Here is a 26432-nt window from a genome sequence, read left to right as displayed (position 1 = left end):
CTGAAATAGTATAGCATCAGAATCGCGATATCTAAGTAAGAAGACGTTAGAGTCGCGATAGCGATACTATATATTAAAAGCCGTAATAATTGCCTTAATACCTCTTAGATAAATATAAGGATTATTATAAAGGTAGTATATAATATATTCGGCCTCCCTCGAGATATAATAGTCCGGAGATTCGAGGTAAGATTTAAGGAAACTATCGACTACTTTATCTCTCTTATAATCGGTATATCTATAATAAAATTTATACTAGATAGCAAATCGTTTCTAACAACTGCTACTAATAGGGACAGAAGGCGCTAGCTTATACCCGTATCTAACTTAGTAGACTAGGATTATAGCCTTTCTAAGTTCTTTATAGGTTATTTCTATATTTTAGGATAGGTACTACGACGGGATATAGGAAAGGATTAATTAAATAATTTTAGTAGGCAAAGAAAGAAGGGACGGTACTAGCTTCTTAGATATTTTAGAGAGATCGATACTACGACCCGCGGTATTTTATTCTACGGATACGTCCTAGGCGAATAGGGAAAATTGATTTCCACTTAGTCAAATTAAATAAAGAGCAAGAGAAAGGAAGAGACGAGATATATAAGTAGCGAAGCTACTAGTTCCTCGATATAATCAACTTCTAATAGCAAAGAGCTATAAGCGCTCGATTTCGTCTACCTAGGCTATAGTACATATTAACTAATCAATATCCCCGTACGTACATTAAACGCTCTCCCTAGGACAGCGCTATTATTCCTAGGAACCCGAGGGTCTTAGGACATTTTACCGACATTTATAATAGAGATCAATTAACTTAAGTATTTTTATAGCTAATAGGTACCTACTATTACTAACGGCTAAAGGCTACTAGGTTCTTAGGACCGGTAGTCTAATTAATTCTAATAGGAACCGAGTATATAGTTAACGTCCTAATTAAGCCCTAAAAACAATAATAGTCCGAAAAATATAATCTAATTAGATATAGTTAGTAAGTAAATACAAAGTATAAACGTTATATATTTTTTAGGTAAAATAACGGTATTATCTTAATTCCTAATAGATTCTTAGGTATCCTCTTAAGGAAAGCTGTTTTTCGAAATAAGATAAGAAGGAGTTAGATAAAAATATATAGTAAGATAGCGAAGGACAGCGTATTAATATATAGACTACCCGCTAGATCGACTATTCCCTAGTTATATACTATTCGGCGTTAAGTTGTTTATCCGGCTCGTTAAGCATCCTTTTAGTAATAGATATCCTTACTCTCTTATTATTTCTACTTGTTATACTTCTAGGTAAGTGGTCGTCCTCTATATAGTTAAAGATTATCCTTAGCCGTAACTCTTTACCGCTAGTATAAAACTTCCCCTAAACGAGTAATTGTTTTTTTACGGTAGACTAGTTAATATTAAGGCTATTAAACCGCTTTTTTAGGTCGTATTACTTATGATTATTGATCGATATAATAATAGATATATCGTCCGACCTAACCCTTCGTTTACGCGCAACTTTCTCCTCTATTACTTTATACAGCTTATTCCTAAGGGCTAAGGGTAAGTAAGCACTTAGGGTTAACGCTACGTCCTACTCCGTATCCTCTAATATAGACCGATTATTCACTTTGACTTTCCACTCGATAATATACCGAATAAAGCTTACAAGAAGCTCGTCGTCTAGCCTATTTACTTCCTACTCGGAGAGCTAAAACAGCTTACTAGTTTCTAGTAGGATTAAAAGTAAGGGCTCGGAACTATCCTAGGGGCAACGGTTCGGTAAAGGGCTGAATTTATATTCTAATAGTAGCGTATATTCGTAATATACTAGAGTTAGGGCGTATTACGAGTCCTAGTCCAACGGATCGAGGTCCTAGGCTTAGGATTTATTACCGTTAGGATAGAAGTGGTTAATCATCGTCCTCAATTTCCTAATAAACCGAACTTTAGTATATAGTATTATCTAGGGTTCAATAGAAGGGGGCTAAAGGAATCTAGTATTTATAGGGTAGGTAAGTCGGTTGGAAAAAAATATTTCGTCCTACCAGTATTATATCTACGTATAGACGCGCTCGAAATTAGTTTTACGTCTTTACTCTCTTCGATTCTTTCTCAAACTTTATTTCATATAACGCTATACCCTTTATAGTTAGCTTACCCTTAGCCTACCTCCTTAGTAAGTATCTTAGTATAGTAATCAATAATAGTATAAAAATAGCAATCGTATTATAGTTATATAGGTCAGGGCCTATCTAGAACTATCCACTTATAAATAAGCTAAACATACTAGCTACTATAATATTAACAATTATAAATAAATCTGCTTTTATACTTTAATAGCAAACCCCTATTCACTTAACTTATTAATCAAAGGCTAGGGATAGGGCTCTATTCTATAAACGCGAGAAATATAATACAACGTGACGAACAAGCGATCGCGATATTTATTGAAGATAGTAAAATAAAAGGACTGAGTTAGTCGATATTCGGCAGGCAACTAAAGGAGATTAACTCCTTTATAGGTTATCTAAGAAAAGTTATTATTCAAACTATACCCGTATTATTCTAGTAGGGTCGAATAGTAAGGAGTAGACGAGACCGTACCAGTAAATCGTATATCAAATATACTAATTAACGTATATAGATAATCCATATTAACTTAATTAAATTAAACGAAGAGGTAAGAGCTAATATAGAGGGTTAACGCGTACTAGCCGGTAGCCGGATCCTAAATCCTAATAGTATCATTACTTAACGCTAATACGAGCCAGCTTCTATCTCGCGACTAGGCAATCGACTAGACTAAATTGCTATACCCCTTAAGGGTTAATACGTACTAGCCGGTAGCCGAATCCTAGATCCTAACGGTATTATTACTTAACGCTAATATAAGTCGGCTTCTATCTTATAACCAGGCAATTAAGGTAACTAAACTACTATACCTTTTAAGGGTTAATACGTACTAGCCGGTGGCCGGATCCTAGATCCTAACGGTATCATTATATAACGCTAATACAAGTCGGCTTCTATCTTATAACTAGGCAATTAAGGTAATTAAACTACTATACCCCTTAAGGGTTAACGCGTATTAGCTAATGGCTAGATCCTAGATCCTAACGGTATGATTACTTAACGGTAATACGAGTCGGCTTCTATCTTATAACTAGGCAATCGATCTAGCCGAAACACTATGCCCTTTAAGGGTTAACGCGTATTAGTTAGTAGCCGGCTCCCAAATCCTAATAGTGTTATTACTTAACGCTAATACGAGTCGGCTTCTATCTTACGACTAGACAATCGACCTAACCGAACTACTATAGTACGTCCCGAAACTAGTACAACCGTCTACACTCTTTAAGTGATTAATTAGCCCTATTGCTAAGAAACACTAGTCTATATTAGGAATTATTCCGATAGTTACTTAGGTATTTAATCGTACTCGGATAATATAATAATTATAATAGATATATTAGCGTATAAGTTAAATATACGTTATTATACTATACTAAATTTCCTACGCTTTCAGCCTCACTAATAAGGCTTATTATAGCCGATTTAACTATAGTTTTAGAAATTAGTTTTATAGTACCTTCAATCTCTCTCTTTCTATCTCATAGGGCCGTACCTAGAATATACTAGTCCAGCCTAGGATATCCCTCGCCTAGCGTTTATCTATATTTCCTCGATTAGCTAGCGTAGGTTATAGTAAAGTAATCTTACCTCCTAGAATTCTTTACCGAATAGAATTTACCACAACCTAAGTCTTATTATATTTATTATTATTTCTATTAATAATAGCTTTTCGTATATTCGACCGCTCTAGGACTAAGAGAAATCTAGTGCGTAAAGAGGACTATAATTTAACAATTTATTCAACTATTTAATAAGCGTCTATATCTTTAGTTGATAAAAGACTAGAACTTCGAGCTAGGAAATTGCCACGATCTCTAGTTGATAAAGATATAACATTTAAAGTCACCTTTTAGGTAACTACAGCTTAGGGAGCGATTAGTAAACAAACATTATTATTAGTTTATTCTAAGCTAAAATAATAAAAAACGGCGTCGTAATTTAAAGCCTACTTTATCCCTATAGGGGCCTATAGAAGCTGCTCTATAAAGGTAAGTAGATAGTACCACAAAAAGCGACAATCCATTTCGAAGTATATAAGTAACACATTATAGAGCTTCGAAATACGACTTCCTCGCCTTTAGACTCTTATCGACCAGCCCTAGCAGAGAAGTATCCGTAGGCCCCTACGAAAAGTAACTAGAGCCCTATTAACGCGAGTAATTGCTCCGAACTTTATTTTTATTAAAGAGGGGCGAAAACATTACCTACGATAAGGAGATCACTTAGGCCAAGAAACACCTAAAGCCTCCATAACTCCTTTAACAACCAGCGTCTCCTCCTTACTATTAATAAAGACAGCCCTAACGATAGCTTCTATTATAGACGCTATAGGGCCCGGGTAGATTTTGTTCCCCTAGGATCGATTAGTATATATATATTCTACTAGGCCCGTAGAAAAGCCTTACTATATAAGATAGGCGTTAGACGATTTCTCCAATATAGTATTGTTTATCTAACCTACGAGAAAGTACAGATATATCCATCAGTATTATGTTACGTACTATACTATAGTAGTGATAAGTCATCACTTACCACGGGTCGTATATCGACGAAGGCCCTCCTTAATAAGAATCAACTTAATAACAGTATCACTAAGTAGAGCTAGGTCCTTATTTCTATTTTAGTAGATACTATCAGCAAGCTATAATGCTTATTAAAGTCTAAATCGGTCTTTAAATCGATAAGAAATGATTTCCTTAGCCTTCACAAGATTTCTATCTCTAATAGGGGATAAATTAAATATAGTTAATTACCACTAAGATTGTAGAAAGAAAGGACTTAGAAAATCGTATTAAATAGTTAGTAAGAGGAAGGATTATTTTCTTATTACGTAAGTAAAAGCTAGATAGGATTACTAGCGGGGGTAGCGTACTAAGTATAAATTATACTATCTTAAAAGGGACAAACATAATAATATCATCGATTACGAAGCCGCCGAATTAGGCCTACCATAATCGCGAGTATAAGGGATAGGCAATTCGCTAGCTCCTACTATATTAAAGGATAGATTAGGTAGTCCTAGACGAAATACTAGCGAACTCTTATCTCGAAAGCCCTTCTAAGAAGTCTTTAGAATAGCGGAAGAAAAATCAGTAGTAGAAGCTAGAGAAATCTCGAACTTACAATCACGGTTCTTCAGCAATTACTTATCTATTATCAACTCTTATAGATAGTCTTAGTAGAAGACTAGATTTCAAATATCTAAAAGATAGCGCAAAACGACCTAGATAAAAGGCTAGTCTATCTAGCTTACTAGCATATTTTCCGTAGCTCCCACTCCTATATCCGAAGATTAAAAGTGATTAGGAGCTTAATTTAAGAAAATAAGCCTTCTCTCGTAGATATTTTGCGGGAATATAATATCGATCGGACTATAAATATCGCGAAAAGATTGCTTAAGGATTAAGTTTTTAACGATACTTTAAAAGCTAAGATACGATTCCCGGAATTATTTAATATATCACCAACTTAAAACGCCGAGAGAGAAGCTTTAGAGGTAGAGGCGGCTAGAAGTAAAGTAAGTACGGTAAGGGAGATCTCCAAAAGGGAAGCCTTTAGAGATATCGATATTATTTCTTAAGCAAAACTAGATAATAAGGGGGATAGGAAAACAGAGAGTAGGTATACCCAATTTATAAAAATCAAAACCTAATACAATTTATTAACTCTAATAGAATCACACTTAGAAGCAAATTTAGATATCAATAAAGGTATTCCGTCGCTATACCTAGTATATATCCAGTATCGATATCAATATCTTATCACAACCACGATATAAAACCTACTCGAAGAGAGTTGTTTTAAGTTCGCTTAGCAGCATTTCCCTTACATTTTAGCAATAAAAGGCTAGGATTACCCCGAGGCAGTAGAACTAACAGAATAGACAAAGCTTATCGCTCGACATTTTTTATAGCCGGTGAAAGGCACAAATAAACTAATCGACGAATTATTTAGCTTTCTTTATAAGTTACGACACTCTATAGTCTATAGACTTCGAAAGACCGCGAATAGTATCGAACGACTTACCGAAAATACACAGCTTTTTCTTAAAGCTTTAGATGATTCATTTCGTTTAGAAAAAGTTTCCGTGCTTCGAAGGGAGCTAAAAGACACAATTAAAGAGCTTAAGCGTAATAAGGATCTCTTAAAAGGGAAACTAAATATACAACTTAAGAATATACAAAGAAAGCGAGCCGAATTGGATATGTATAAAAAAACTGTAATCGAATCTATAGGTCTCGATAATTAATAATATTAGAACGATATCGGTAAAGAGTTAAATAACGCCGTTCGAAATTTAATATCAAACGAAACACAAAATACGAAAGGGAAGGGAAAGTTGTTTTCTATAGACCAAAGATTATTTTAATCGGAAGACGATTTCCCCGAGGCGGATTTAACAATATATAGCCGGGAACTCGACTAGAGCTTAGTATAGTATAGAATTGCGTACGTTTATAATTTAAAAATTAAATAAGGCAAAAAAAATTAATATTATTCTATAGACCTAACACTATATATATAGCTACTATAGGCGATTCTCGTAGCCACATTATATAGTCGAATATAGACTACCTAAATGACTAGCCATAGGGAGTAGTTGTATTAAAGGTGATCGTTTAAGAGGTATTAGGATACGATAATATATATATTAGGTAATTTATATAAAATACTCTAGCTTAAGGTATCCTATTTTTTATATATATTACAATCTCTAATTTAGGAATAGATGGTTAAGGACTATATTCAATTAATACTAGTGCTCTTCGGATTAAAGTTTACGGATAAATTAGAAGAGTATAAAGGTAAAACTAAACTCGAAAACTACTATATATAATAAGTTGACTTTAGGTTTCCACCAAACTCATAAAATAAAATACAAATTGCAGTACTATAATAATAACCTATTTATCCGTATTAATATAGAGCAACTAGAATATTCCATAATAAACTCCTATATTGTCGTACAGCTAGTGCTATTATAGGGCGAGTGATTAACGAGGTACTCGGATTGAAAGTAATAATATAATAAGGGGCGAGATTACTTTCCTATTATTTACGCTAGCTAATCGAGGGTAGGTCGGGTGCCGAGTAAGCCCCCTAGACCGACTTAGACGTAGGAGCAGAAGGGAAGTACTAGTTCACCAGATTCTTCTAAGCTCTAGTGTTTAACTTATTTATATTTCCATAGAAAATTCTAGTTTCCTTAGATCGCTAGTATAGTTATAAGACGAGACTCCGTATTTTAATAGAAGTATTTAACGGTATCGAGACTAGTATAGGAATAGTATTATTCTGTCTATCTTTCCTAATATCGGCTAGTACTTCTTAGTAGTAGGGCTAAATAATCACTTAAAGAGTATAGACAGTTGCACTAGTTTCGGGACGTATTGTATACCCCTCGAGAATTAACGCGTACTAGCCGGTAGCCGGATCCTAGATCCTAATAGTATCATCACTTAACGCTAATACAAGTCGGCTTCTATCTTACGATTAGGCAATCGACCTAACCTAACTACTATACTTTTTAAGAGTTAACGCGTACTAGCTTATAGCCGGATCCTAGATCCTACTAGTTTTATTATTTAACGCTAATACGAGTTGGCTTCTATCTCGCGACTAGGTAGTCGACTTAACTTTATCGCTATACGCCTCGAGGGTTAACGCGTACTAGCTAGTCGCTAGATCCTAGGTTCTAACGGTAGTTTTATATAACGCTAATATAAGTCGGCTTCTATCTTACGACTAGGCAATCGAGGTATCTAAACTACTATACCCCTTAAGGGTTAACGCGTACTAGCCGGTAGCCGGATCCTAGATCCTAATAGTATTATTATCTAACGCTAATACGAGTCGGCTTCTATCTTACGACTAGGTAATAGACTAGACCGAACCGCTATACCCCTCGAGGGTTAACGTATACTAGCCGGTAGCCGGATCCTAGATCCTAACGGTAGTTTTATATAACGCTAATACGAGTCGGCTTCTATTCGGCGACTAGGCAATCTACCTAACTTTATCGATATATCCTATAAGGATTAAAGCGTACTAGCTAGTAGCCGGATCCTAGATCTTAATACTCTTATTATCTAACGCTAATACGAGTCGGCTTCTATCTTACGACTAGGAAATCGAGTTAACCTAACTACTATACCCCTCTAGTATATAAAAATATAGACTCTAATCTTTATCTACTAACGGCTTATTTAAAATATAATCCGGTCTCTCTCTTTAATAATATATCCTCGTAGGGCTTAATATAGGGCTAAATATTAGAGGTAAACTATATATCTAAAGGGGGCAATTTTTAATTACTAGCCTATAGTATCGAATAAATCAGGATACGTCTTAAACTTATTATAAAAAGGCAAGTAGTTCCTCTTTTTCCTATTATAGTAGCTTTAAGATTAGAAGTAGATATTAGTTTTAGTATATAAGTAATTACTTACCTAAAATAAGCCCTCGAGCTTTAATATAGCTATTATACCTTATAATATACTTCCTAGAATACTTAGGGCTTTAAGCTAGTAAAGGTATTTCTTTTATAGAAAATCACTAATATACCCTCTTTTATTAATATTAAGATCCTTTTTTTTATAATATCCGCTATAATAAAGATAGTTAACCTAATAGATATACGTATATTATATAGATACTAATAGGTTCGGACTAGATAGTATAACCTTCTTAATCGGGTATCTAGGAAATTTAAGTTAAAAGATATCTCGCCGAAGTATCTAAGATATAGCTTTTAAAGAACGAGAGAAAGCTTTCTAGTATTTAGCTTTAATACCTCTAGGGAAAACCCTAATTTACGTTTCTCTAAGTAGAAATTCTTTTATAGACTAATAAATAAAAATAATAGTATCTTCGCGTATAGTTAAAAATAAGCTATAAATCGCGATAATCTCCGATAGAGCTTTAGTATTACTAAAGAGATTATTAGGTAGCTTAATAATAGAGGGTAGCTCGTCGAACGCGATAGGCCGATATACTATAGATATAATAGCTAGTATTCGCTTATAAGATTCGGTATCTTCCGAGTTACGAACCTAATCGATTATCCGATTATATAAGGTATTTAGTCTAGATAAAAACGCGTTTAGCTTTCTAAGAGCGTACCTCCGCGATATTCTATTAAGATCTTAATAAGCTAGGGCTATCTAAAGGAAAGTTCCTTACGAGTTAGATAATAAATAATAGTAGATTATATTACGAGTTTTATCGCTATACTTCTTTACTTTTACTAGGTAGTAAACTTTATATTAAATAAATTTACTTATAGCTTTAGATATAAACGCCTTATTAAGCTCTAATAAGATAGGAGCGGTATAGGTAGTATTAAGACGCTCTTCGATATTAAGCTAGTTATAGCTCGAGACAATCTACTTTCTCTATAGGTAGGTAGAAGATACCTAACTAATTAAGTTAAAAAGCGAAGATAGGCCTATTATATATTCGTCTAACGCGTCGATAATTAAATAGGTGCTCTATAAGGTCGCGTCCTTTAATATATCCGTAAAGATTCTCGAGAGAGTATTCTATACGTTTATATCCTTAAATAATACTTTTCCCGCGTGGTCGTACTAATTCTTTATATAGGAGAGAAGAGATAGCTACTTCTTAATAAGTAAATATATTAAGCTACGAAGAATAGCCGTAGTATTATTGATTCGTACGTTAATAGCTTAGTAGAAAAAGAACGAGATATTCGTAGTATCCCTAAATAACTATATTAACTCGTCGATAATACCGCAGAGGAGTATTATCTTACCTTTACCCGGATCGCCTCTAATCTATAGGAGATAGTTACTCTAGTTGTTTTACTATTATTAAAACTCTTTATTATCTAGAATCTAGCGGTATAAGTCTTTTAACAGCCCTCCGTTAGTGATCTAAATACGATCTTTGTCGTAGTAAGGATTAGTCGTCCGTAGATCCCGTAGATACGCTTAATTTAATAATGTTTCTAATTGTACTAAGGTAGTAATACGAATTAGTCACGTTCTAATAGAATAATGTGTCCCTACCTACGGAACTAAGCAGTAACATTCCTATTAATTATTCCTCCTTAGAAGCCAGAGTTTAGTCCGTCATATAATATCCTAGATACCATTATTCCGGCTAGGTGATTCTAAGAAGGGTTAATCGCGAGCGTATAGCTTAAAGCCGAAGTACCCCGCTATCCGGGGTCATTAAGATTAAGGGTATCAATCGTATGATTATTTCCAACGTATTAAACAGTACCTTATCATATGATTTTAAGTTACAATACGTTTCGTTACACTTCGATAGCCTAAGCCTAATACAGACTAGCGTGTTTTAAGATAAAGTTTAGGAAAGAAACAAAAAGAGTAAAGTAGTAAAACTAATTTCGAGCGCGTCTATATATCTTCGCTCGTCCACTATATTAGTAGGGTAGTCGAGTAAACGTAGTTAGCTAAAGAGGGAGGTATAAAGTAGCCAGACAACCGACCGAATCTCCTACTAGCTCGGCTGTTTAGCTTATTTGCAAGTGAATTTCCAATAGATTATATAGTAATTGTGATTAAGCACTTACCGATAGTCGGGGACCGACTGTCGGTAAGTACTTAGTCACAATTAGCCCATCATATAACTTAGGCTTACAGTACGTTTCGAATTTTAGAAATTGCTTAAGCCGAACACAGACTAGCGTGTTTCGTAATTAAGTTCGGGAAAGATTCAAAGAGAGTAAAATAGTAAAACTGATTTCGAGCGCGTCTATATCATTTTCAGTCAACCAAATCTCAAATATAGCTATTAGCAGAATAATGATCCTCTCGTATTATACACAACTAAAAATTATCCAGACGCTCATATAAGTACAAGCAATAAGATTTCACACAATATAGCTGTTATATTATAGGTATATTCGGGTTGTTATTAACCTTCTATCTTAGGCGGGCTTGATTTACGATTTCAAAGCGGAGTTAACACTAAGAGGATTGCGGGATTATCCGGCTCTAGTGATTAATATACGGCCTTTTAAGTCTTACGAGTATAAACGGTAGGAGTAATAACGTGCTTTGATCTACGACGTCCGTATCTAACGCGCCTATCACTCGCCGTATCTGTTAAAAAACCTAGATTTCCTAACTGTACTTAGCGGCGGTATAGTCTTATTAGCTAGACTCTATATTTTATTCCGTTCTAGTCTAAATAACGGGAGGTAGGGCCGACCTATTCTCGAATCCTAGCCTAATTAGTAATTCCTATCCCCTCCTTTCTCTAAGTTAGAAGCGAGATTATAGAAGAAACCGCCTATACTAAAATTATACTTAATAATAATTTAGACGTAGGTACGAGTAGTAGACTCCGCTTCAAACGGGTTAGGTTCGGGACTCGAGCTTCCTACTAAAAGTGTACTTTACTCCGGCTAAGGCATTATTTTAGATACGTAGGAATATAATATACAACCTATTATTATTATTTAAATACGATCTACGGAGCGTAGGGGAAAAAAAAAAAAAAAAAAAAGACCCCTACCTAATTAATATAGCCGTAATATATACTCTAGCGGGTAAACGATAAATTATCTAGGTGTCTATATACGTAATATTAACGAATAGATTTATAACTAGCGCTGTCGGGGCCTCTGCGTAGTATCCGGATATTATAGTCTCCTTTTTATAAAACGTTATTACTACTACGTTTGTCCTCGATTAAACGGTAGTTTATCTTAAGTAATTTGTTCTTATTCTATATACCTATAAGTTTTTAACTGATTTTACTTAGGTTAAGTTATATTCTAGATAGTTACTAACGCTATTACTATTAAAGGCTCTAGCCGTAATATTAGAGAAGATAACTATATACTAAACTATCTACTAGAAATAAAAAACGTATATTCTAAGTATTTTAAGCCTTTTTAAGATAAGCTATCTTTAGTCCCTCTATATTCTCGGTTATATTTTAGGGCCCTAGCGGGGCGAGAGAGCTTTACTAGGTTCTTAAACGTTCCTCTTATAAACGACGCCCTAGGGAAGACAATAGAAGTAATATTTAAAGTATCGAAGCCTTATATACTTTAGCTCTATAACGACGAAGCTAGTACTAATATTAATTAGCTTAATATTATTAAGGAAAGAAATTATAAGGCTAAATATAAAGAGAATAGAACTTACTATTTTTATATATAAGACTAGGGCGTGATTATTTAGTTGTCTACTTTCTAATATAATATAGTACTTTTAGGATTACCCCGGAAGCTAATTTAACTATAGTCCTACGAAAAGGACGTATAGATAGAACTAAATATCTTAGCGCTAATAGCCGAAATAATATTATAGATAAATTAACTTATATTAGAAAGTAAGCCTACTTAAATATTATATTTATCCTATTTATTCGCTTATATCGTATTATAGTTATTAAAGCTAATAATACTATACTTAAAGAGGTACTAAAGAGAGATCGAATCCTCTGCCGTAATCTATAGCTAAGTCGAAGATCGGTAGGCTCGCCCTTTCCTCTAGAATTAGCCGAAGAGCTAGTAAACTTTATATAAATATAGATTAACGTTAATCCGCCGGATAAAATAGCTATCGAGACTTAAAGGATAGACGTATAAGCTAGTGATTTAAAATATAGTACTAGAATACGGAACTATACGTAATACGTATAAGAAACGTAGTAGTAATACTAAAGAGGTTAAAGAAACGTATTAATAATTTAGATTTACTAGTTCTTAAAAATAAGACTTAGCCTATAGAAGTATTAAAGCAACTTCCTCTATAATTTAAAGACTAAGTACGGAAGAATCAGTCGTAGGAAGAGATTATATAAAATTTTTATAGGATATTTATATAAAAAAGGACTTTTTATACTATTAAGGCAAAAGTATATTTCTTAATAAGAAAAAGTCCTTTTAGGAAGTGTAATAAAAAGACTTCGCGTAAAAGACCTATATCTTTAATATCTCGCTCCTCTCTACTACCGTCTTAATCCTTTAGATTAGTAGATTCTACCTAATAATTAATCTCGAGATCGAGTATTAAGGTTTATACTTTACGTCTAGCCCGGAATATACTTCCTTATCTAAGTTCTAAAAACTATAAGGATAGAAACCTTTACGCCTTTTATAGTATTTAACCGGTTAATCTAGAATTAGAAACTAGCGATCTATATATAGTACCTAAATAGGATACTATAAATTAAATATTAAGATACTAGCGCGTATCTTAGGAGCGTAAATCTTAAGTAGGTATAAGTCAAATTAAATCGCTAGTACGAGGAAGCTACTAAGCGGAAGAATCGCCTAAAGCCTATCTAGGTTTTTTAGATATAGTAGGCGAAAGTTAGCTAAGGAATCGTAATCTAATTAATATCTTCGCTATAATATTAGAGATAGATAATACTTACTTACTACGAAGCTCTCCCTTATAACCCCCTAGGATATTAGAACCTATCTAATCTCTAATCCGATATCCCTCTAAAGACGGTACTATACTCGAAATGCTAGGCTAAACGCTTTCCTATTATACTAAGTCTAGTATAATATATATAAAGGAGGTAGATACGGTATATAGTAATTAATTATTAGAGAGGCTTTCTCCGCAATCTTTATTATATAAAAATATATTAACTAGAGGTTTAGAAAATAAGGGTTCTAATAATAAAAGCTATATAGAAAGCGGACTTAGTACGTTGACTATTCTTAGGGAATCAATGCCCTTCTAAGTCCCTTAACTAAGCTCCGCGGGTAACTCGACTAAGCATTACCCTTAAAACTACGGAATAGATAGGCTAACTACCGATAACACTAAAAGAGCTTTAGTTGACGAAGAATTGATTATAAGATATCTCTATAAGAAGTCTAAAGCGGCGCGTTCTTATCGTAATTAGAACGATAAGGACCTAGACCGTTTACTAGAGTAGTATATAAAAATAAAACAGAAAAACCTATTAAAGGAGAGACTTAAAGTTACGTTTCTAAGAGATTTTAGCTACTATTAAACGTCTTCTATTATCGATATAGCTTATCGTAAAAAGAGAAGGGTAGATTCTCGCCGTAGGGATATAACCTTAGCCCCTATCCTAGGTCTACTTCCTCCGGTTATTCCTATCGTTCTCGATATACGCGGGTATTATAATCACTTAATGCTATTATTAGGCCCGATATTCCTAGCTTATATCTATCTTATACTATAGTAGAACTAAGTAATAAGAATGCCGTACTCACGTATCTACCGTCGGAGCTACCTCGATCGCTATAACTTAATTAGTCGTAGGTCCTAAATAATATAGATAGATTTTCTCGTAATATACCTCTACTATTATATAAGGGCGAAGAGGTAGTAGGTCAAAGTTCACCGGCTGCTATTGCCCTTAAATCCGCTTCCGAATAGATAGTATATTCTATACCTAAGAACGCCGAAGATACCTCTATATTAGGCAATCGGCGCTACCGAGTTGTAAAAACGCTAAAACCTCTATCTAGATTTATAGCAATTAATAGCGGTACCGTTTATCCAACTAATCTAAATATAATTGCCTAGCTAGAGACTAACGAGCGAGACGCTCCGCCTAATAGGCAAGGAAGCCAGCGAGTATCTAAATACGTCGGGCAGAGAAGAGATAGCCAAAATAAGCTATAAAAAGACGGGCCCTAGAGTAAGCTCTCCTCTAATATAGTGTCCGTTATAGTCACTTAGCTCTTTAAAGAGTATTAGATCTAGGTATTACCTGACCTTATACTTCACTTTTCTTTATCTATCCGCCTATGCTTCTTACACTAACTGTTTTTATTAGTATTTGTAGGTGGAAGAGGACGCCCTAATAAGCTTACCCCTAAGTATAAACTGGTAAGTTTAAATAATTCGGGGCTATCTAGCCGAATATTAGAAGGAGCTAGGTACTAGCGGTTACTCCTAATTAGTACTTCAGACGCTAATATTATACAACTAGGAACGCGTATAGATCTATAGAATACATCGTAGTCTTAAGAACAAGACGTCGATATACTAACCCTAAACAACCCCTACCCTACTTACCAGCCTAACTCCCGAATTGCAAACTCCTAATTTTATAGGCCTAATTCCCGGTCCGGGGCTTCTCAAACTAGCGGTATACTAAGAAGCACTTATATAGGCGGTTTATTCACACCCTATACTAGTGGTCCTATGTATTCTAATATGAGGTCGGAAGCAGTTGTTCTAATATTAGTCTTAGCATCCTTCCTAAGCAGCCTAACCGGTCTTCCTTACTATCCCCTTTACGAGTTGTAGGGACGCGATACTAAGCGGTACTAGGGCCCTCCGCTCCTATCCTTAGCGTAGCAAATGTATTACTATTATACGGGTGAGCCTCCTTATTAATAGCCGCCTATACTATTTCTACTACTAGATATCGAGAGGGATTCGGAAGGTAAAGTAAAAGATAACGAGACGGTTAGTCTAGGCCTACTCGTATAATAGATATCTGTCGGAGTAGATATATAACGCAACCGACTCCCGCAATTGCTATTTGTTTTAGTATAAAGAACCCTAAGACAAAGAGTATAGCTTCTACCGAGAATTAACTAATACTAGTCGATATAGTAAATAAAGCGAGAAGCAGCGAGTTAAATACTATCCGTTACTATAAAGATCAGACTCTATAGCATTAGCCAGAATATAGGGGAAGAACTTACTATTAGGTAAAAAATAAGAAATAATAGAAACTGCTCCGAAAATCAGGGATAGTAGACTAGGAATAGAAAATCGCGTTTAAAAAAGGGCAGAGTATACGACCGGGAGTAGGTTAGCAATATTTATATAAATTCTCGAGTTTAGTTGAACCTGGTTTTGACCCCTAATCTGCCTAAGATTAACCCTTAATATATAGGCGGTGCTCCTACAAATTGGGCGCCACAAACGGTCGTCGTTTAGAGTAGCTGCTCTTCTTTTGGCTTGCTCTACTCTACTCCCTAAGGTAGAAGTATTTCCTCCCTAGTACAATCAATAGTTGATTAGAATTGAAATTTTGGTTTATCTTTAGTAGCGCTTTTTCTGTCTAGATGAATTTACTTTATGCTAGATAATATAGCTCCGTATATATATACTATAGAGTATAACTATTTCTAATTATGCTTATTAATATAGTCGAATATCTTACTACAATAGTCCGTCTAAATGATAATCTAATAGAGATACGCGGTATTTTAACCTTAGACGCTTAGCAAATAAGATAAAAATAACTACTATTCTATCCCCGACTTATAGAGTATAACGCCGCTACGTATTAGCGCAAAAAAAAAAGTTTTTCAATTTTCCACTTTTTTAAATCAAAAAATCAAAAAGATAGAAATACCGACTTTCCGAAAGATAGTGTATATTAGTAGAAGTGGCGACGGAACTAGTGTTTCTGATTGGTTAAGTAACATTTTACTTATATATAATATGATAAGGGCCTTAAGAGCATCCTAGTATATAAGAGCGACTAGCTTAAGAGCCCTAAAGCCATACTCTATCGACAAACAATTTCCTCTCGTTATTATAGTAACCACGCTTAGGGTAGGGAATATCAAAACATACAATCGGCTAGGGGAAAGACGCCCTTTATATACCTAAGACTAATAGTAACGACCTACTTAGCCCCGGTAGAAGCTGGTGCGACTATAATTTCCTACGATTGCAACTTCCTACGTAGGATTATATAATTGGACGGTAAGCTATGGGAGTCCCCGCTAATCCCTCTATTAGCGGGAAGAAGTCCTAGTAAAGCTAGGGGAATTCGTAAACTAAACTTATATTATTTATTTATATTAATAATAATGCTTCCCCCGACTCTATTATTACGATATGCCCTAGAAATTTCTCTCTATAGCGGCTCTAGAATAAGTTCTTCTACAACTAGATATACTTAGCAGTAAGGAAGTTGTTAATATATATCTACTTAAAGACCTCTATACCTTCCTTAGTTTAAATCGAATATTACAGCTAGTCTAGGGTCTAGTTCTAAACTATTTTGTCTTCTATACCGGTATTTCAAGCTTCTAGTATTTAATAATAGGTAAGCTATAAAAAGAATAATTTATAAGCTATAAATTTCAGACGTATTATACAGCTAGAACCTATTAGTCGGCCGTAAGCTTTTAGCTTTACTCTAGGGGTTAGGTCTAAACGCTTTTATAAAAGATAAGCGCTAGCTTTACTGTAGTAATGCTGTAGCAGTATAAGATTTAAATATAGGATATCAGTTCTTTTCACCCTATAATCCTTCTATTATTCTTACTTATAGAGATCGCTATAAACACCGAAGGGTTATTCTCCTAATAGCTATTAATATTAGGTAACCCAATAAAGATTAGTTCGCTTTTGAACTATTAGACGCTGTCCTAGCACTATTATCTACTACCTAGCTTATATAAAGTGACCTAGGACCCTAGAAGTGCTCTATTTATAGTATTTAACCTATTGGTATTATTAGTTTATGAAAGCGGCGCCTATACCGAGAGTTTGAATTTATAATATCAAGAGTAGGTGCCATTCTTAGATATATATACTTATTCTTCTAATCCTATCAAATGTAGAATAACTAAGAGCTAAAGCCCTTCCTACCGCCGTCCTTCTCGGAAAGTATATAACGAAGAAGAAGTATGCTTTATTTAGTACTACCGCGTCATTCTTAGATATAAATAGCCGGATATCCTTAGGAGCTTTAATCGTCAATTTATAAGTCGCTTATACCGCGGCTATTAAGGGCTTTAATATAAGCTCCAAAGATTTATCTAACAGAAAAAGTCGCTAGCTCGCCCGAAAAAAATGTTAGGACCGGGCTTATAGGGAAAAGGCTAGGGATAATCTACGGTACCTATGGATGTGGGAAGCTTCGAAGACACCCGGTTCCTAATTCAAAGCTCAAAATTATCTCCGAAAGAACTAATAGTATATTAGATTATATTATTTGCTATATAAGGAGGTATACTAAGAACTAAGGATATATAGTTAACAAATCAATATCTATTATACTCTTAAACGTATAAAGGTAGTATCTTATATATATTCCTATTACCTACTGGCTAAATATAAAAACTCTGGGTTAAGAATACGTATATATTCGCGTTTTTTGTTTATTCGGATAAAGACCCTAGTAGTTTAACGCCTTTAATATCTAATATCTATCTCTAGACTATCTTAGGGGCTTAGCTTTTAAAGACCGAAGGATACTTCGCTATATAATCCTATATAATACTCAACGATTACAAAACTTATATCCTTTTAAGATTCTCCGCGAATCGAACGGAAGCTGCTCTTATAGGATTACGATCCTAGCTTAGCTCAAAGAAACGATTCGGCTAAGAATATAGCCGCGAGTATAGCGAAACAATACTACGATATAATACGGAAACAAAAGAAGAAGCACTAGAATAAGTTTCTAGCCGACAACGTTAATATATAGAAAGCCGCGAAATACCTAAAGTCGGGAGATAATATAGTATTCGGGAAGGTCCTATAGCTCCTTAGGGCGGATAGAACTATAACCGCCGATTACAAAGAGTAAGCGGAGAAACTACTAACTAAATTCTTCCCGCTACTACTAGATAGAATTGACGATAAAGGGGCTAGGCCGTAGAGAGCGCCTATAGAGATATCTACTATTACTATAGAAGAGGTCGAACGGTAGCTGTTAGCGACAAAGTCTTAGAAAGTATTAGGTAAAGATAGCCTACTAGTGGTAGTATAGAAGATAATATAGCCCGTGGTCAAATACGGGGTCTTAGAGCTATTCTAAGCGTCGCTAGATAAAGATATATTACCTAAGTAGTAGAGATATATAAAGATTATACCGCTTAAAAAACCGAATAAAGAGGACTATACGATTACGAAGGCTTAGAGGCCGATTTTACTCCTCGCGATACTAGGTAAGGTACTAGAATCTATTATCGTAGAAAGAATCTTATACGCGGTAGAAATTTACGGCCTACTCCCGACTAGCTACTTCGGAGCCCGAAAGTAGCGGTCCGTAGAGTAAGTACTCTTACTCTTATAAGAGCAAATTTACGCGGTATAGCGTGGCCGACGGGTACTAAGCCTAATTAGTTTCGACGTTAAAGGGGCTTATAATAAAGTCTATAAGGAACGGTTGCTCTAGAGGATAAAAGCGCGAGGGATACCGGAGGTCCTACTCCGGTAGGTCGAAGCGTTCTACTTAGAGCGAACGGCGACTATCTAGATTAATAAGTAAGTATCTAAGGCCTAAAGTCTCTAATAGGCTAGTCTGCCTTAGGGTTCTCTACTATCCCTAATCCTATTCCTCTTCGTTAACGTAGATCTCGTATAGCGATAGATCGATAGCTAAGGAGGTACGATTGCCTTCGTAGATAACTTTATTACGTAGGTAACCGGACCGACTATATAGAGCAACCGGCACGGTATTAAAATAATCGTTAATAAAGTACTTAACTAAGAAAGAAGAAGTAGAGCGACTTTTAAAACAGAGAAAACTACTATTATATACTTCGCCCCTAAGGCGTATAAGTTAGACTTAGGGCTATTCACTATTAAGGGAGAGACCGTTAAACCTAGAGACTATATCAAGGTTCTTAGCGTTATAATAGATATAAGGCTTAAATATAATAAATATATCGCGAGGGTAGCGTCTAAGGGAGTCGAGGCGGCGATAGAGCTTCGGCGGCTTCGGGGTCTATCCCCCGTAATAGCGCGGTAGCTATTCACCTCGACGGTAGCCCCGGTAGTAGACTATACCTCTAATATCTAGATATACGCTTTTATAAATAAGAATATCGGGCCGATTAACCGAGTATAGAGGGTAGGAGCGTAAGCGATTATCGGGACATTCCTTATAGTTGCGACTAGCGTAGCGGAAGCGGAGGCTTATATCGCTATAATACAACACCGGCTCTAGAGACGAGCTATAAAGATATAGATAGATATATATACCCTACTAGCAACCAATCCCCTCCGCAGGAGTACTACTCAGATCAAGAAATTCAGAAGATACCACCGTTCGCTATTATATTAGATCGCAGACGCACTAAAAAGCATCGCTATAGTAGATTTCGAAAACAGATTCCCCTATAGACACTAATCGTAGCACAGCTTACCACTACCTACTAGGTATTAGTAGGCCCCACCGGATAGCAAATTCTCACCGAATAGCAAATTTTCCCTTTTTTTTTAACTTCTTACCTATTTTATATCCTACTACCATATCGGATTAAAAGGAAAACGTTGAAATCCGAACTATATAGGCCGTAGCTGCCTATAATTAGATAGATAAACCCAATTTATCTAAATTAGCGCGGGAATTTAAAATTCCCTATAGCCGGCTACGCGGTAGAATCCACAGATATAAGCCTAATTCTACTATTATAGGACGAACTAAAGTATTAAACCCTATTTAAACGCGAGCAATATATTCCTAGATCAATTCTCTATATAAAGCCTATACCAACCCTACCCCTAAGCTTATTAAGCGGGCTATAAATAGCCTACTAAAAGACCGGGTAGTTAGCTATAATTAGGTCTACCGCTTTATCAATTCACTACCCCTAAATATACTCTATATCAACCTTAAACCTACTAAAAAATCGAGGGTTAATAGCGAGAATTTTAGAGAATTATACCTATAGTTTAATAGCCTCTAGGGGGTTATAAACTAATACCAATTCCTTCTAAACGAGATCTTCAATTAGGATAAAACTAGCTACCAAATTAGCTAGGATAAATAACAGAAGGTGATTGCTCCTATTAATAGGGGTAATAACCCTACCGGTGGTTATAATAAATCAATTACCGGTATTAAATATATCTCTGCTTCTAGTTAGGTAATAATACCTTAGTTTTTACCTAAGGATTCTATCTATATAAAGGAGTGGTATACCGATATCTCTACGCCTAATTTCCGGGTTAAACTAACCCCGAATAGCTATATCGATAATAAAACTGCCTTTAAATAGCTCTGTTCTTTTTATCTAGCTACAATTAGGCTAGTTTAGAAAGGTAGACTAAGGCTTTTATTAATAGATAATTATAGCTCCCATACTACTATTAAATTCTATGATTTTTATAAGCAAAAATTTATTATTCCTTTCTTCTTTTTACCCTATATAACCTATCTATACTAACCGCTAGATAGCTAGGTATATCAATACCTAAAACACTATTACCGTAAGGCTAATAGTGAGGTTGTTATATAGGGTAGAAGTACGTCTAAAAAACGGGATTTTTTCCGGATTATTGAAGACGTCCGGAAGCAAGTTTTGATACTAAGAACTATTAAATCATCTTTTAAATCTAGGGGAATTTATCCCCTAGATCTAGAGGCTATTCTTAGTCCTTTACGTTAAAGAGATCTCGATACCGAGGGTAAAATCCTCCGTTTTTATACCCCCTCCCCTCTACTAGAAATCCTAAGCTTAGTCACTAATTTACCACTAGACACAATTGAGCGGGTTAATAGGCTTAATACTAAGCTTATTGCCGATATAGATTAGATAGAGCATATTTCTTAAAGGGCTAAGAGTCATATCCAATATAGTATAGATATAAATACACTTTTAGTCCAAAAGCTTGATCTAGTAAAGGCCTCTTTAAAGAAGGCTTAGTAGTATAAAGTTGCTACTACTACCCTAAGAAATCGGAAATTAATTCTTAGATCTAGGCGTACTATACTTAGCCCTACTAGTATAAACCGAATGATAAAGAAAAGGTAGGAATCGGATTCTAAGAAGCTCGATCGATAGCAAGCAAAGCATACTAAGGTTTTAGAAATTGAAGAATAGGCTCAAAAAGAAAGGGATTTAGCCGAAGATGAACGTAAAGCTATAATAGTAGCTAGGTATGGCAATAGTCTAAATTAGTATATAAACAGCCATAGGAGTTATTTATAAATAGTGGTTTAGTGTATTTAAATTGACAAAATTTACTATCCGGTAAGAATTTGCTATCCGGTAGGGCCTATTAATACCCGGTAGGTGGTAGTAGGCCGTACCACGATTAATATATTATTTCTTAGCCCGTACCCGAAACCACCCTAATCTATATCCGGCTAAGGCGAAAATAATTCTATCCTAAGAATAGAATAGCTATAAATTTTAGAACCGTTTTATTATATATTATATTATATATTATATAAAACCCCTATATACTACTACCCTTAGTGCCCCTCTATACCTAACTTTTATCCTTTTGTAGTACCGCCTTTTAAGTAGAATTATATATATAATATAGCACCGAACGTACCTATATCAAAGCTATACTTTATTCGCGATATAATATAAAGTTAGTCACTAACAACGTCTTAAATGGCTAACGTAGCTAAGTATAGCGAAAAGACGACTAAAAATACTCGTAGGAACCTACGACTATTTAGATAAGTCTATACCCCCTTAACTCGTATCAGTCAGAGACAAAGTATAATACTACCGATGTTAGAAGCGCTCTATAACTATCTGCTAGAAAAACTAGGCTTATAACTCGAAGAGATAGTTATCTTTCTATAGGATAAATCCCGGATACTAGCGTTAACCTCTAGCATTAGGAGGGCTCTCGTATCTAAAGGGTAGTCTAAAAAGACTACCTAGCAGAGTACGAAAGAGGATATAATAAGCGTGCCAAATAGTGCATCGCGCCTTACAAATATATTAATTTACATTCCAAAATTAAACGTTACTGAGAGATCGTAAGTAGATCATATATACGGGGTTTGCTAATATCCGAGCGTCCTTATCTTATATCGATCGACTCTAACCACGTTATCTCAACCTAGTTAGAAGAGAAAAACATATTTCAACCACCCTATACTGACCCGGAATTTTATTGTAAGTAGTAGCGAGCCTATCATAGGTTTATGTCTTAGCGCCTACTTAGTATTAGCGTTAAAGATACGGAATAGGCCGATAGTGATAGCAAACTAACGTATATCTCTTACCGCTGCTAACTAATATCCCTTTCTATTAGTTGTCTACTAAAATTTTGTATAGTGGTTGGCGGATAGATATAATATATAATTCGCGGGTTAGCCACTTAGTAAGTATATACTATCTTATATAGGGCCGTAAGTAGGGCCAATTTAAATAGGGAAGGGCCCCCTATAAACTAAGCGTTTTATTTTTCCGTCGAAATTAAGAGACATTTACTTTACTTCGATTTCTAATATTCTTTTATTTAATAGTAGGCGAACAATATCTTATAAATTATTACGCTAATAAAATAGTTATAGAAGCCTTCGAAGATAGATGTCTCGCTATAAACGTACCTAAACGAATTTCGACAGAAACTAGCTTCTAGCCTTTTATATTTAGAATCTCTAACGTTCGAGATATTAGAGGATTTAGAGAAGTTGTAATAAGAAGGCGTATCTGCTAAAGAGATGTAACGCCGTATATTAGCGACGACAACTAAACTTAGCTAATATAAAGAAGATATCTATAGGAAAATCGCGCGATACCGTTTAGAGTAACGGAAAGAGCATTTCCAAATTATACTTAATATTATTCGGGGTTTTTAAGATAACCTAAATTCTATAGAAAAATCTATAAGTACTATTGTTCCGTTAATTCTAAGAGGTTGTTAAGTCGCTAATATATATCAGACTAAGGGTAGTAGAGATAAATAGGAGAAGGTTGAAAAAGCTTAGCTATCTCTTAATATTAGTATTCGAATAAGAATAATCGATATAAAGGAAAGCCGACTACTAGGGGATAGCTACTTAGTTAATATTACTTATTCCTAGATAGAGTGGTTTTTATACGGGAGTATATTACTATTACTTTAGGGGCTATTTAAGAATGATTATATAGCTATATTGCTTTCCGTATAGATTTTATACTATTTACTTAGTAATAGTACTAGTTTAGGAAGTACTATAGTAAGGCTTCGAGTACTCTTACTTTTACGGCTCGTTATTCTATATAGTGTATATAGCTTAGCAGATCCTCGTTATAGGTCTTGTCTTTATCCTATTAAGATTCCTAGAGTAAAGGTATAGTGTCTAGTCGAATTTGGCTTACGGGGTTAAGCTTATTGTCGAATAGAATAGATAGGAAGGGACTATAATTGAACCGTATAGTATAAGGGCTTCGGAAGTATATATCCCGAGGTAGGTGACGAATATCGTAAGTAATATTTATATGGTTTGAGCTCTTAAGGCTAAGAGATATAATAATCGTGGTACTAGCTGCCCTTTATACCTAAATACGATTAAAGCCCTAAGAGTCTATCAGCGTAAGTAGGCGCCACTAGCAGTAGGTAGACACGTCTATTAATAAATAAAGAGACGAAGGGGGGGGCTAAAGTCCTAGGAAATATAAGAAAGAACCAACCATATTGGCCTACTAGGTTTCTTCCTCTATAGCAGTAGCACAGTCTTCGTTATAAAAGCACTAGATAAAGACAAAGGCTATAGAAGAAAAGGGAGGGGTAGGGGATTTAGATTAAGCTAGATCGCCAGATCCCCCGACTAATTTAGATACCTTACTAGAATATTCTAAGGTATTATACGGTAATTTATAATGACCTATTAGACACAAAAGCTATTACATTTAATACTACGATACGGCAAAGTAGGGGTTAGTTTTTAAAGTAACCTAATAAGGACTAGGGTGGTTTCTAGTACGCGCTGAGAAATAAAGCGTAAGTATCTATAGGGGAATCCGTTTTCGAAATCTACTATATAGAACCACTAGAGACTATCAATCTATTTACATTAGTACGATAGGAGGAACGCGCGCGGAGCGATAGTTATAATATACCGGAGATATAGACCGAAGCGGGTAGAGTTATACGAATCGCGGTTAGTAGTTCGGCGCGGAATAAAATAGTAGGATTCGGCGTGGCGATTAAGAAGCAGCTACCTCGATATCGAAAACTAAAACTAAAGACCCTTTCCGTTATATTAGGTATAAGAATAGAGTAAAATCCGTTCTCTATAGAGCTAGTAGCGATAGTATATACGCTAAATATAGTAGTTAGTCTAAAAGATTATAGGATTACGCTACTTACGAGTAATAAAGCGGCGGCTCTAATATTAAGGAATCCTCGATAATAGTTAGGCTAGGAATTCGTCTACTAACTATATAAGTTGATAAGAAAGCTACGGAAAAATAGAAACTAGATTAATATCCGGTAGATCTTAACGAGCGAAGATAATAAACTACGGGGTCTAGCTAAAGAATAGGCTAGAGCCGCGATATAAGAAGATACTATCCCGTAAGAACGCGTCCTAAGAATAAAGTTAATAATACTAAATATCGTACGATCCTAAGCAGTCCCTAGTAATAACCTACTAGCGAACGTAGGGAGATATATAAAATAAGTTAATATAGCACTCCTAGATAAATATACCCGGTAGCTATATAACCGATTATCTTAGAAAGAAGCGAGCGTACTAGCTTAACTCCGAACCGGTATAGTAAGACTTAATAGATATCTCTATCGAATTAACGTAGTAGATATAAAGTAGTATATATATAGATAAGCGAGAGAGACCGTAGAGTACTTCCTATTTCGATATTAAAAATAGACGGCGTACCGGACGGAACTACTATAATATACTAATACTTACTAAGGAAATATATCCTTCTTCCTAGGAGGAAAGTCGCCTTCCGATAATAAGAGGTGGACGCCGAACTTAAAGGCGGTACGGGCGTTAATACGATTCGCTATCGCTACGGGCCGACTCGAGGCTACCTAATCATACTAACGAATATAAATCACCCCCTTTCGCCGATCTAACCTACTAACTACCTCGTATTATAGATAGTAGACGCGTTTTAACTACCGAAAATAGGATATTGAATACTTAGAGAAGCGCCTTTAAGCCAGCCTACTAACCAAATTACGAGGATCCGCTACGATATATATTGTAAGGCTTTATATATAGGCTCTAAGGAGACATAGTACTATATATATTATGATATATATAGTAGATTAGAGATAGTTACCCTTTCGGCTTAGCCGCCGGGCGTTAATAAATTGTATATATATATATATATATTTAAAAGTTGAATCTATAAACCCGAAATAGTCTAGCTACTATATCTCTTAGTGGTATTTTATTTAATAGTATATATATAAGTAGCTAAAGTTAAAAACAGAATTCCGTTCCTATACTCAATAGCTTTTGTTCTATCCGTGCTTTAACCGAACTAAACCACCTTATTTCCTTATTCGAGCGCTTTATTACTAGTTAGTATTTGTTTTATAATCGCTTTAGATAGCTCGCTTACTCTGATCCGTTATAGTAATATCTGTCAGGTGAAATATAGGCTATGCAGGAATGAATGTTAACCTCAAGGGATTAATATTGTAGACTCTGGAGAGAAAGAAAAGAAGAGAAGAA

The 26432-nt window shown here is 35.1% G+C and overlaps 1 protein-coding gene across 1 annotated transcript; it reads right to left on the bottom strand.

Moving 5' to 3' along the window:
• Window positions 1-8440: 8440 nt before the first annotated feature.
• On the bottom strand, window positions 8441-10178 carry N7516_008138 (uncharacterized protein; the record flags this gene model as incomplete). The annotated part of the gene is made up of 9 exons (XM_057220858.1): window positions 8441-8525; window positions 8576-8593; window positions 8973-9178; window positions 9368-9384; window positions 9406-9490; window positions 9594-9667; window positions 9901-9922; window positions 10030-10077; window positions 10161-10178. The coding sequence occupies 9 exons, from the start codon at window positions 10176-10178 to the stop codon at window positions 8441-8443; spliced, it is 573 nt and encodes a 190-aa protein (XP_057071130.1).
• Between the last annotated feature and the right edge of the window lie 16254 nt (window positions 10179-26432).

This window comes from Penicillium verrucosum (assembly GCF_028828655.1).
Source record: "Penicillium verrucosum strain IBT 35672 chromosome Unknown utg000003l_segment0_segment0, whole genome shotgun sequence".
Lineage (NCBI taxonomy): Eukaryota > Fungi > Ascomycota > Eurotiomycetes > Eurotiales > Aspergillaceae > Penicillium > Penicillium verrucosum.
The sequence above is the reverse complement of the archived record's forward strand: the minus strand, read 5'-3'. Positions and strand labels throughout refer to the sequence as shown.